The 14,025-nt window shown below is 45.2% G+C and overlaps 1 protein-coding gene across 1 annotated transcript in view; it reads right to left on the bottom strand.

Annotated features, from left to right (window-relative positions):
* The window catches only part of LOC130839623 (leucine-rich repeat-containing protein 37B-like), a 49,556-nt gene extending 46,865 nt beyond the window's left edge, over window positions 1-2,691 (bottom strand). The window contains exon 1 of the mRNA XM_057713853.1: window positions 1,205-2,691. Within this exon, the coding sequence (XP_057569836.1) occupies window positions 1,205-2,691 (1,487 nt within the window). The remainder of the gene's footprint in view (window positions 1-1,204) is intronic.
* Window positions 2,692-14,025: the final 11,334 nt, after the last annotated feature.

Raw genomic sequence — 14,025 nt, 5'->3', positions numbered from 1 at the left:
CATCTCAACCATTCTAATTCAGCCCCTTCTCACTTTACTCCTAGATTTTGCTAGAACATGTTATTTGGTCTCCCTGAATCAAGCTTTCCCCTCTAGATCACTCTACATACAGAATCTAAAATCCTCCTCTCATTCTAATCATTTGTCTCTCCGGCTTGAAAACTTTCGGTGGCCCCCCATATCTTAGAGCATAACTTTCAAACCCCCATTGCAAAGAGCCAAGGTTTTTCAAAATCATATCTTTCACTGCTGCCTAACCCCATTCTTTACAGCCAGACGGATCTACTAAACCCTGATCATCCCTGCACTCACACCTTTGCCTACACTGTACTCCCTGTTTTTTCTCTAAAAAATCATAGCCAACCTTCACGTCCCAGCTAAAGTTTTAGCCTATCCATGCAGATTTCTGAGACCCCCACACCTCAGTGATTACAGGTTCTGGTGAATTACAGCACCTATCTGTATCTCTTTTAATACTTTATTATATATCACTTCCCTTTTAAGGCACATCCCCTTTCTTCCCACTTGGCATTGTCATGTTCTGGAGACAATGCTGGACTTCTGTGGCTCCAACAGTACTTGGCCCTGGGGTGGGCACAAAATGGGTGCTATAAATAGAAAGCTAGGGGACGAATATGACTTCGAGATATAACTGAGAGATTCAATAAGAATAGCTAACACTAAAATATATGCTAGGCACTGATATAAGAGCTTTACCTGTATTAACGCACCTAAATCTCACGGCAATGCTATGAGATGATGACCGCCACAGTCCCCACTTTACAGATGAGGACATGGAGTCACAAAGCTAATCAACAACAGACCTGGGTTCAAACCCAGGCGGCCTGGCTCCGGAATCTCACTCTTAACCACTCTGTGGTATTACCACCAATGAGGTGGGGAGAGGCACATGTTGCTGTAAAGAGGATGCAGCAAAGGTGGGAGAAGAGTCGATGTTAAGGAGTTAAATACTGGAGTAAAAAATGGAGAAGGCAAAAGAATAAGGGCAATGATAAGTAGAAACCTGGAGAAGAGGGAACAATAGCAAGAAGGAGAATGAAGATGAGCAACATTGACAAACAAAAGGTAGAAACGGAACGTCAGCCAACATGGGTTGGGAGATGAGGAAGACCCAGGAAGACCCCGAAGAAAGGCTGCCATGTCAGGCAGGATGCAGAGAAGAAATGAGGAAAGGGATTCTTACACGGTGGTGAAGATGCCCTTGTAGGTGTTGGGCTGTGGCTCAGGCACTCTGTGGAGCTTCTGCTTTGGGCTGAGACCCACACAGGACAGCGTCTCATCTTTGCAGGTACAGAGCTCACAGATGTTGATGTCCATGGTGGCATTCTGTTCTGGTTGCATCTTTTGGGGGGTATAGTTTACACCAGGAAGACCTGTGGATACTGAATCCTGAGTCGAAGGAAAAAGAACTGTCTCAGGTGGACTTGGTTGCTGAGAAATGGTACCTCCCAGGTCCACAGGGGTAACTGTGACTTGAGTCAGGGTTGGCTGTGCAAGACTCACCTCAGGGTGTTTGGGAGGTGGGGCTGGAGTTTGCGGCAGGGCTGTAGAATATCCAGACTCCATGGAAGGCTCTGGAGTTGTGGTAGGTTCCAGGTCCAAAGGTTTCACTGTGACACTGGGTGATGTTGGAGGCTCAGCATGAGCCTGATCTGGTGCTGGAACTGGCACCTCGGGATGCGATGGAGACTGAGCTACAACTGCCTCTGGAGGCTGAGCTTGGGGCTGCCCCATGGTTGGAGAAGGTTCAGCCTCCATACTGGATTCTAGAGTTAACGTAATTTCCATGTCCAAAGGTTGAACTGTGACCTCAGTCAAGGTTGGATGTGGAAGCTGAACCTGCTCTGGACTTGGAATTGTCACTTCAGGGTATGCTGCTGGAACTGCACTCTGCTGCAGGACTGTGGAACGTTCAGCCTCTGTGGTAGGCTGGACTGGCAATGGTTCCATCTCTGTAGGGGGCTCTGATGCCTGAGCCTGAAGCTCCTGTTGTGTGGCAGAAGGTACCACGTCCTTAGGGGGCTCAGGAGGTATATCTGAGCCCCCCTGGGGAACCGGAGACTGAGCTGGGGCCTCCTGCTGCACTGCAGGATGTTCCACCTCTTCAGTGGGCTCTAGAGTTAAAACAACCACCAGATCCAAGGGTTTAACTGTGCTATCAGGCAACACTGGATGTTGAGCTTCACCTGGACTTAGAGGTGAGCCTGTCCCTTCATTAGGTAGTGAAGGTGGAACCAAGCCCTGATTCTGTTCCCAGTCCAGCAATGGAGCTGCTGCTGGGAGCTTTTGCTGCTGGGTTACCTTGTCACTCAGATCCTGACGTGGAACAGCGAACTGATCTGGCCCTGCGAGCAGCTCTGCAGCTGAATCCGGGTTTGGGTGTGGAACCAAAGTCTCAGTCAACTCGTGATGAGGCAGTGCCAGCATCTGCTCTGGAGAGGAGGACAAGTCATTAAAGCCCCCGGACTCTGCCGGGGGTGTAATCGCATAGGGCGATTTGGGAGGGGGGTCTGAGGAGCGTGGAGACCAAGGTTCGGTCAGCCCCAGGGGGTCGGAGGTCCACTGGACAGGGTCCAGGGCCCACTCCAGAGGCTGAGCTGCCTGGGCCAGAAGCCACAATGGTTGCCACATGAAGACACGCCATGAGAACCAGAGGTGCAGTGGGGACATGCTACGCGGAGGCTCCCGGGCACAGCGACCCAGGCCAGTGGGGCACGGGCGCTGCACTCTGAGCAGAAGCCAAAGCATTATGAGAGTCCCGAGACACACGGACGCCCCTCCCCCACCTCACGTCCCACCCTTTATTTATGACACCTTTAGTTCCACCACCTTCACTAGGTTCCGGCGGAGATCCAATCTGAGCAACCAGAGGAAGCCTTTTTCCCAGAGTCACCAGGGTGCAAACCATCCTTCCTCTAGCAAAGGCAACAGTTCCCTCCTGCTGGGCCATCTCCCCAACCCCCCTGACCAGCCCTGCACCATGAGGCAGGATTTGGGCAGCCCAGGGGTGGGGGGAGGGGTTGGGAAGGATGTGGAGCTTCCCAAGGAAGCCACAGGGCCTGGCATTCTGGGAAATTCAAAAGTGCTAGTCCAGTTCTGGCAATTTGAATGCTTCCTCCTCAAAGCTCCAGTCTGAGAGACATTCTTCCTCCCCTTGGCCACACCGCTAACAAGAAAACTAGCTGACCCGCAAAATGAGCGCCAGTTAGGGTGGCGGGAGGGCAACATACCTTACAGTTAGTGACTCTAAAATGTTGCCATTTCCTCGAAACTCTCAGTACCTACATCGGATTATTAATTCACCACTCTATTATTCTCGGTTACCCCTGAATCAGTGATGACTCCAGAATTTCTGTAGCAGGGTTTGGAGCAAGTGAACAATTCATCCTGGGAAAGAGAGTTGAAAACCAAGTGAAGGGCCCTTTGCATTAGCATGGACTCCCCCCATCCCACCTTGTCTCAACACAGCCATTAGTCGAGAAAACCTGACAGTGTCACTTTTCAGAGGTCTGCCCTGTGTGCACACATGGACATGACACTGAGCTTGTTCAAGTTAGCATGTTAAAAAATTTTGAGAAAATTACCAGCATCCAGTTGATTTTCTTCCGTCCTTTTAATAATCTATTTAATTTTAGTCCTTTTTAACTGTCTGTCACAACCTCTAACATCTACACTCCAGATACAAAGAGCTTCATCTTCTTCCCAGTGTCTAGCACATAATGGTTTTTAAGTGGAATTGATTCCAACATGGGCCTCATGGAAGAAAGGGTCTGTTGTTTTTGAATGTGAGTTAGGGATTTTTTTATTTTAATTTGCTTATTTGGCTGCGCTGGGTCTTTGTTTTGGCACACAGGATCTTCGTTGCCACGTGTGGGATCTTTAGTTGTGGTGCTGCAGAAAAAACTGATCCCACGAGAAACCAACCACAACCCTCGGAGAGTTGGAGAACTCAGGTTTATTGAGCCGGTGGACCCAGACGAACTAACGCTCCAAAATTCTGAGGCCCCGTTTCAGGGGAGTCTTCTCCTTATATAGGTTAAAACATACAGCTATAATTGGTACAAACTGATTGGCTACAAATTACTATAGGTCAGGGGCAGTTACAGAGCGCGGGAGTTGCCATGGGTTACACACATAGTAGGGGGTCCTAACAGGAACTTGTAGGAGCAGGACATTCCATTCCTATCAGGACTAAGGTCACAATTTGCATTCTCACACTGGTTGCAGGTTGAAGTTAATGGTCACTTAACAAGTCTTTGTGCAAAGGGTCTCAAACAAAGGCTTGGGGTGGGTGCCTGAGAGCCAGACAGTCTTCCCTTATCTGATCATTCTTAGTAATTCACTTTACTGTTTAATTGAGAGTGGGAGCAGGCCTTTGCAAGATAGAGGAGAGGAAGCAATTACAAGTATGGGAGTTTCAATTTCCTCATCAGTGGCATGTGAGCTCTCTGTTGTGGCATGTAGGTGGGATCTAGTTCCCTGACCAGGGATTGAACCTGGGCTCCCTGTGTTGGGAGCACAGAGTCTTAGCCACTCGATCACCTGGGAAGTCCCTGAATTAGGGATTCCTAACTGGGGATGTGCTCCAGCAAAGAGAGAGTAAGGAAAGCAAGAAGAGAAGGGAGCCAGGAAAAGGCCCAGCCCAGGAAGCAGGGAGGGGAAGTTCCAGGACAGCAGCTGTGTATCCAGCACCCACTGGAGGACAGAGCCTGGAAGAGAGGGCGCTGCAGGAGGTGGGCACCTACTGCTAAGCCAGAGCCTGGAGGAGAACAGAGGAGGTGAGAATGGCCGATGGAACAAGGAGAGCCCGAGAGGAAATTAAACCCCTGGGGTCACAGGAGGGGAAGCGAATGTAGTGAGTACATTATTAAGCTCTACGGTGAATAATATTTACAGTCAAAATTCTGTAAACACTACTTTTTTTTGGCCATGCTGCGCAGCTTGCAGGATCTTTGTTCCCTCACCAGGGATTGAACCTGGGCTTGGCAGTGAAAGCGCTAAGTCCTAACCACTGGACCACCAGGGAATTCCGTGTAAACGCTATGAATTATCTGGAAGCAGTGACATAACTAAACCTCAAGAATGGACTGGGGGTAGGGGTGTAAGAGAACTAACTCCTCGCTGATGTTACTAGGAATTCAATAGCCAGGGTCTAAAATGGATAAATCAAGAACTAGATGTGCAAAGAGATGTGGAGAAAAGCACCAGAAGATTCAGCTACAACCTGCTCTGTAGAAGTAACCAGGCCCAGTGAGCTGGCTCAGGAAGGTGGGCCAGGAAGTGGCCTGGGGCAGGGAACTGCTGTGGGTCATTGTGTTTCATCACCATTTCATTTCACTTAGTACCATCTGAACTGTAAAGTATGCATATGATACAATTTTATTGTTGTTTCTTTAGTTCATTATTTTGTGATTTTTTTTCCCAATAAGAGGTATTGTGGGAAGACATTCGGGAACCTTTTTGAAACCTTGAAAATGTTGAAGTATGTGGGCCGAGCGATGGGATTCAGAATGTCCTGCTTGAGCAGTGGAGGAGCTGAGGGTGCGGGGCGTGGAGACTAATATCACCCTGTTTGGTCCTGAGGGATGGCTGGTTAGCCAAAGACGGGTAAGATTCCTCAGAGGAGGAACAACCTAGGACAGGCACAGCCGCAGAGGGGCCAACAGGGGTGGTGCATAGAGCCTTCCTTATATCACCGTGTTTGGCCCTGGAGGATGACTGGTTAGCCAGAGACGGGTAAGATTCCTCAAGGGAGGAACAACCTAAGACAGGCACAGTCGCAGAGGGGCCAACACGGGTGGGGCACAGACCCTTAATCCTTCTGAGAGAGGTCTCCTGCCCCCAGGGCTGCTTTGCTCTCCACGCCCAGCTCAAACCCATGCCACGCCCAGCTCAAATCCACACCCAGCTCAAATCCACACCCTGCTCAAATCAGGACCCAGGAGGCAAAGATCATTGCCCCCAGTCATGTGAGGCCTTTGATTGTTTATGGGATTAACCTGGGAGTGTCAGACCCTTAGGCTATGCCGAGAACTCAATAAAAGCAACGTGGGATCAATCAGCGAGGCTCTTGATCCTAGAGGTCTTGAGTCCCCCGGTCCCATCTTTCTCTTCAGTCTGTGTCTGTGTGTTCTTCAAGCTTGCGGCACCCGTCACTCACCTCGAGTCGCCGAGTTGATCCCGGCAAGGTATAATTGACAAATAATTTATTTTTTATTTTTATTATTTTTTTATTTTTTGTTTTTGACAAATCGTTTAAAAATTTAAATCCATTTTTGTCAGGAGCCGTCTGGACAAGCCAATGCTGTGACAAGGTCACCAGGCTCCAAGGAGGCGAGCACTCCTTGGAAGGGCATTTTGGAGCAGGAGGATCGCAAGGCGACCGCTCCGCAAGGACAGGCCCCAGACCATCTCCACCCATTTTACATTCTGTTCTTTGTTTCTTTGTAATACTCTGCTTACCACCCACTTCCCCTCCCTGTTTCTATGTCCCCAGGAAAGAACCAGGGTTTGACACATTCTTTCTCCGTGTCTGCCCCACCAAGTCCCCTCCCACCACTCCTTGGTGGAAAAGGGAGGCACCTCAGGCTACTAAATGCTGGAGAAAAGGGAGGGGTGGCTCTTCGTGTAATGCTTATGATTGCAGCAGGCATAAGTATAGACAGAGACATCAGGCATAGGTATGGGTGCTAAGGGCTATAGTTTGCTTACATATAAGATTAAGAAGCTATTTACATATGCTTGCCTCAGAGTCACAAGGTTTGCAAGCCAAAACTGACAAAAGAAAGAAACTGGTAGATGCTGAGGGAAGATATGCTCTGCCACAAAAGATTTTTTCTGAGCTATGTTTACTATATAAACACACAAAGCTCTGACAATAAAGAGAGATCCTGCATCGCTGACACAGGCCTCCCCATCTCCTCCTTGCACCCACGCCACTCATCCTGGACCCGCTGGAGCTGGACTTCAGCAGGTGGCGCCCGAACAGGGACCCAAAGGGTAAGTATTCCCTTGCAATTATCGGGTGGCTAGGACTCCACCTGGGTGCTGCAGACACCCCTGCAGAGATAGGCAGGGTAATTGAAGGGTGGATAGTTTAAAGTATCAGAACTTGAGACGTTAAAAAGGACCCTATAAGGGAAACATGTAAGGCATAATGGGAAAACCAGAATGTAAAGAGAGACAGCTCTTTGTAATATTATTAAACATATGTTATCAAAAAGAGGAGTTAACGTCTCCAAATCTACTCTTTTATCCTTCTTTTCTTTCGTACAAGAGCAATGCCCCTGGTTTCCGGAAGAGGGCACTGCTAATTCGGAAACCTGGGCTAAGGTGGGAGAGCAACTGACAACTTATTAGAAGTTTCATGGGCCGGAAAAGATCCCTGCTACTTTTTCTTTATGGGGATTGATAAGAGACTCTTTCGATCCCATCCCAGAGGGGGAAGGTGCCCATCAGGCAGGGGCCTTCCCAGGGCGGGAAGGTACCCACCAGTTAGAGGCCTTCCCAGAGGAGGGAGGCACTCTGACAAACTCTGGTGTGAATGTGTGTGTGAGGGAGCGCCCTGCTTCGTCCTTGTTCCAGGGCGATTGTGTGGCTCCACGGCCTTCGTGGCTACGGAGTCCGAGTGGGCCCTAACCTGCGGTTCCGTGGTGACCTCATATGGCTCAGGGCGGTATCTGTCTCTGGGGGACCCAGTCCCTCTCTACGAGTCAGGTTCAAGTGGGACTGTATACCACCCGCCAAAGCTAAGAGGCACCTAAGCTCCCCACGGGGACACGGCCAGGTGGGCACCTGAGTGGCCTTCTCTTCGGAGGGGACACTCACCCTTGTGTGTCTTTGTGTCACCGACACGGGGGGAATTGGTTACTGATTTGATGTAGCAATTGTGCAAGTCCAAACGGCCCTTTTGCCCTAGGACCCTTCGCCAAAGTTTTCTTAAAATTTTAAGGCTCACTCTCCCCTTCCGTCAGCTGACTCTTTGAGCCGACTGATTGAGAAATTAGGTTTTCCCCAAAAGACTTGCCCCTTTTGCCAGGCAGCTCTGCACCTCTCTCTCTAGGTCCCCTGGGCCGGTCCGTGTGGAGCGGTACACTCTGACATGTTCTTGTATACTTTTGGATTCTCATTACGAGGCTGCCTTCCTCTGTCACCTTTCCTTCATAATCCCCTGATTTTCCAAGGATTTCAGGCTCTTCACTTAGGCGAGGAGTACGCGTACTGCTCCTCCGCCTGCTCAGTGCCCTCGAGAGGGTCCGTCACCCCAGACCCCCCTGGAGCCCCGCCTGAAGTTATTCCTCTGTGAACCCCATTACAAGGGATCGCCTCCTTGCAGCCCCGTCTCCCTGAGACATTTAATGATGAGGGCCATCTTCAGGGAGGCACGTAATCGTGCTGTCTGGGAATACTGGGCTTTCTAGGCGTGGCGACATCAGCGCTACCTAGCTTATAAGGCCCTAAGACAAGGCCCTTTACGTGTGCACCCCTCTCCTTCCTGGTCAAAGAAATAAATTACACTTGTCAACAAAGGGGAGACAAAGTCATCTTAGGAGGAACTTGCTTGTACCTTTGAGAGGTAAATGTCTTATCTGGTCATCTAAAGAATACTTCTCTCTGCTATCCTCTTAAATGCAAATTTAAAAAATTAAAATTAAAAGAATTTAAAACTTGACGTGTCAAAGATAAATAGAAATCCTAAGTGTCTTTTCTGCAAATAGTAAAAGGGTTTAGCCATCTAGATAGGTGACCTGATTTGTTCCATCTGCTAGAAGCCAATTTAAATCCAACCCTTTGTGACTGATGGCTTTCATGTTGTACCTGACTCAGTACTGAAATTTTAGAATGAGAATTATGAGGCCTCTGTGTTTGTGTGTGTTCGTGTGTATCTATGTGTTTGTTGTAGGTGTATGGGATTGCCAAAAGAATTCATAAAAGAGCTCTAAATTGGCTTTAAAAAAAATTAAGTGCTTATGAATACTCAGAAAATAGTCTGGCCAGAATGAATTTCAGGTTCATGACACCTGGAAATTTCAGTACTAAACTGATATATGATATTAAAGATGGCTTAAGCTAATTGGTTTGATTAATATAGACATGTTTTAGAGTCATCAACATTAAGTATAATTTTTATATAAATTTTAATTGTGCCTAGTTGTAAGATAGGCTAAATAACGTCTTGTGTCTGTTACAAATTTGTCAGTGTGGAAAGTAGCCTGATGGAAAGAAACTTCTGAGGAAAGAAAATGTAAATGAGATAAGAGCTTTTAGATAAACTCTGTCAAGAAGAGTTATGCTTTAGGAATATCTACCTAAAATAGTCTCTCCAGATCCTGGTAACTTGAAATTCTGGAGTTGCCCTAAATTGAGTGATAAAAGCTTATTGACCAGCTGGATCATTCCCAAATAAAATAAGATACTGAAACATAAATTACTGAACATCGGCTTCCCTTTACAGAGAGACAAAAAGATATTTAGGACTATTGATAAATATGCCTGGTGCCACGTTCTGTAAAGAAAGCAAATATTTTTAGAAAATATCACTGGTATTTATGTTCACCAATCTACGGAATGCTGTCACAAGGGACAGTTCGTGGTGGCTTAAGAAAGCAGGATGTGTGTTTTCAGTAAAGAAGGCCTGAGGAATGGAATTACCTTTTATTAAGGGAAAAGTAGGTCTGACTTACAGGTGACTGAATGGGAAATAAAGTAATGATACGGAAAGTGATAAGAAGGTTTGTGGAAAGTGGACCCTGAGAAAAGCGTTTTGTGCATGATCAGGATTGACTAAGTTTAGATAAATTTAGTTGAGTAAATTAATTTGGAAAGTAAGCTGGGGCAAAACTTGAATTTGGCTTTTCTCTCTGTTAAGAGGACAAGTTTTCTTAAAATGTTGAACTGCCCTTTGATAAAAGATTTTATGTTTCCTTACCTTTTAAGTAATCTGTTCTTGCTACTTTGGCTTAGTGACTAACTATTGTTTCACAGTTACCTGTGAGCCTATCTGATAGAGTGTTCTAAACTTTTTTTTTGGTATTTTGGACAAAACTTCCTAAAACAAATTCTGATGAAATCCTTTTGACCTCTAGCTAACTTTGGGATGCTTCAAAGGGCCCCTGAAACATCCCAAAGAGAGATATAAACTAGGTTCATTTGGTACATTAAGTTACATAGGAAGTATTGTCAAATGAATAAATGTTAGATTTTAGTGCATGGTAATTGTTATTAATACAGATATTCTAGAAATTATATGGAGTTCCTAAAATTCTCATATGTCCTGGTAAAATGGTATCAGTCATAATTCTAGTTATTTTCTTAAAATGTTGTATGACACAACAATAACCAAATTGATTGACCTTGCAATCAGATTTTAAACACGCCTTCTTAAGCCTTATGTCTTAAGACGCTTCTGCTTTTATTCTGATGCCTTTGCAAAATGCTTCCTCTTCAAGAAGATATATAAAAAGGACTTTTGGATAAATACAAGTTTCTGACTTTCAGACCATAATGCTGAATGGGGTTTAAAAAAAAAAAAATTGAAGAATCCTAATGAGAAACGTGATGGCTTCATAAGCTGTTAACAAAAGGATGTTACATAGGACTGAGTAAACTGGTGAATATGGTTATAAATTTTATGGTTTCTATCTAAAAATTACTGGTTTAAATCTGTTTTCCAGGTGTAAGGAAAACCTTCCCTTCAAACTAATGATTTACAATAATTTGATAGATTGTATATTTGTAAGCAGGATTGAAACATTTATCTTTTCTCTCTGTTCCCTCCAGACATTGAAAACTCTTAGGTTCCCAGCAGCTTTATCAGATAAATTAGAAAGGCTACCTCACTAACAGGTATAGAAAACTCAAGGTATTTTGGGAACCTTGAAAAGGGAGGAATTTACCTACCTACATTTGCTAGGCAAACATCTGTGATAAGCCCAAGCCCCTGGCATGGCTTTCTTAGCCCTGAAAGGTCTTTTAAAAGTCCAGCCTCAGGCTCCTTATAAAAGCTTCAACAAAGCCAAAAGCCTATATGATCAATTCTAGTTCCCTAAATTAAATGATCAGGCCAAGTTTCTTTTGAGACCAGACTTATTTTGCAAACAAATTAGCCTTAATCTGGTTATATCAGGTAAAAATGAGGGTAATTAAAAAAAAAAAATGAGGGTAATTTTAGAGAGAAGAAGTTTATGTTTCAATAAATATTAAATGCCAGTTTTGCTGATGGAGGTCTGTATTTACTAAGATTCACTCCCTGGAAAGTTCCTTGCTGTTGCCCTATAGTAATGTAAAATCCAACAAAGCTTTTAAAAGGACACTCTAAGTTTGTTTCTGAAGCTTATGTCAGTAATCTCTCTTTGGATGATTATGGATACTAAAAGGACGTAATTTAAAAGACAATCTGCAACCTAGACGGAAGGACGCTTATCAAAGGAGAAACTACACTCACACTAGGACGAGAAGAAGCCGACATCAGAAGTAGACAGCTGGCCCAAGATGCTGGACCTGACTCGTATGAACATTTGTAATATTTTCTTGACTTCTTGGACCTTTCAAATGTTTTTCTATCATGGGCACAATCCTATGCTAATTTTGAAAATCAATCCAATTGTTGGGTTTGCGGCCAATTACCTATGACTAGTACTTTTGGGTTGCAAGGCTCTAATTGGATGGCCCTTAGGAAGTTTGCTTTAAAAAAAAGAGAGAGAGAAAGAAAAAATTATAGTCCTGTTCGGGGATCCCCTCGCCTGGCCAATTAGTAATACCTGTTCAGATTTCTGCCACCCACTGTGAAGCCTTGACCTCTTCAAAACTGGTTTGGCGTGGGAAACTTGTGGCTTAAGTATTTACTTGTAACGCTATTGACGCTACTAGCTATATTATTTGTATTTTGCCTGCTTTTCAAGATTATTGCTTCTCGTATTACCAAATGTGTGACTGACTGCCAACAAAAATGATGATGACTAGGCTACTTGAAGCAGTTGATCAAATATATAGTTCTGTATGTGATCAATGATTGTAATAGTGTAACTCTGGATATGGGAAGATGCAATAAGAGGGAATTTTTCCTGGACCATAACAGATTAGGAATACAGGCGGTCCAGAGAGCGTTGGCTTTTGTTACAAAGACCTAGCCCAGTACTGGCACATTGCGTGGCCTATTGGCGAGATCTTCATCAGACCTAGGAATGAGCCTTCCTAGCACCCTGGGACAAAATAGTCATGAAATGCCTCCCAAAGCGGGTCGAATTTATGACCATGAGGGGCCCCTGTCAACTACAAATTGGAACTTGCCATCTGCCTGTACAAGGACTAAATCACTTTGTGCTGCTGCAGCTACTGACCTTCCACATCCCCTGAAGGGAATTCAGGGTGGAGACCAGAAATGAAGCACTCTGTGCTCTGGAGGATGGGTGGAACAGGTCTTGAGATAGTTAGATGTTTTCAGGAGCTGATGTTATGAGCCCAGCCCTTGCCTCTCCCCAGATCTAGAAAAGCACTAAATCCCTACTTGGTGACATCGGGTTGGGCAAAAGATGGGTCCTGGGGCTCCGAACCCCAATTTCCATGCTTAACAGAATTATTTGACTTATCTCACTCTCTCAACAAGTACATACAGCTGAACATGTTACTCAATTATCAAAAAATGTATTTCTTGCCTTAGCTACTCAAGAAATTATTGATGGAAAGTTAGAGGCAAAAGTTGATGCGCTAGAAGAAGCTGTTCTACATCTAGGTACTGAACTTAAAGCTTTAAAAGTCAGATTGGCTTTGAGGTGTCATATCGAATATAGATGGATCTGTGTGACTCCCTTAAAAGTTAATGAATCGTCTTATCCTTGGGACTGGATTCAAAATCATATTCTAGGCATTTGGAATCAGTCTGATATTAGTCTAGATTTGACCAGGCTTCATCAAGAAATCCAAGATATAGGTAAGGCCCACTTAGATTATTCAACTGCAGAAGCTGCTAAGTCATTTTTTGATAGTTTATCCGATTTTGTGTCTCATAAGGGATTCCTCTCCACAATTCTAGGCATAACAGTTGCAATTGTTGTAGCTGCCCTAATCTTGATTAACTCCACAAGGCTTTGTATGGGTGTTAAGGGCAATAGTGTGCTTAGATAAAAGTTTAAGAAGTTATTTACATATGTTTACCTTAGAGTCACAAGGTTTGCAAGCCAAACCTGACTAAAGAAAGAAACTGGTAGATGCTGAGGGAAGATATGCTCTGCCACAAAAGATTTTTTCTGAGCTATGTTTACTATATAAACACACAAAGCTCTGACAATAAAGAGAGATCCTGCATCACTGACACAGGCCTCCCCATCTCCTTCTTGCGCCCAGGCAACTCATCCCTTGGGTACTCCTGGACCCGCCGGAGCTGGACTTTGGCACATTTTTAAAAAGGGAGTGGGAAGGGGACTTCCCTGGCAGTCCAGTGTTTAGGACTGTACACTTCCACTGCGGGGGTCAAGGGCTTGATCCCTGATTCGGGATCTAAGATCCTATATGCTGCATGGTATAGCCAAAAAGAAAAGAGAGGGAGGGAGGAAGAGAGAGAGAGGAGAACCAGCTTCCTACTACAGAACCCAGGAGAACACTAGCTATTCCCATGTCGAGAGAGACGGTTGCATTAATACTAGTTTCACGATTTCAATGAAATGCCAAATAAGGATTTATCTGGAGTCCAAACAAGAAAATATTTCACCCCAGTACTCAGAAGAGCAGTGAAAGGCAGGGACCTGACTGGATTGGAAAGGCGAGTGTTAGCCAGAACTATAATAATAATAGCTGGCCATCTTCCAGTACCTACTACAGACCAGAAACTGTCCTAACGATATCAACTTATTTAATCTGATGTTTTCCCCAATTTACAGATGAGGAACTGAGGCTGAGCGAGTCTGGGGAACTTTCCTGAAGTCAAACACTCTGGAGCCCTCTGCCTGAGGCCAAGAGGCCTCAGGATGTTGTGACTTCTCTTTTCTGAACATCAATAAAATTCAATTT

Source organism: Hippopotamus amphibius, chromosome 17, assembly GCF_030028045.1.
Source record: "Hippopotamus amphibius kiboko isolate mHipAmp2 chromosome 17, mHipAmp2.hap2, whole genome shotgun sequence".
NCBI classification, from domain to species: domain Eukaryota; kingdom Metazoa; phylum Chordata; class Mammalia; order Artiodactyla; family Hippopotamidae; genus Hippopotamus; species Hippopotamus amphibius.
Note: the sequence above shows the minus strand (reverse complement) of the source record. Positions and strands in the feature narration are given on the sequence as shown.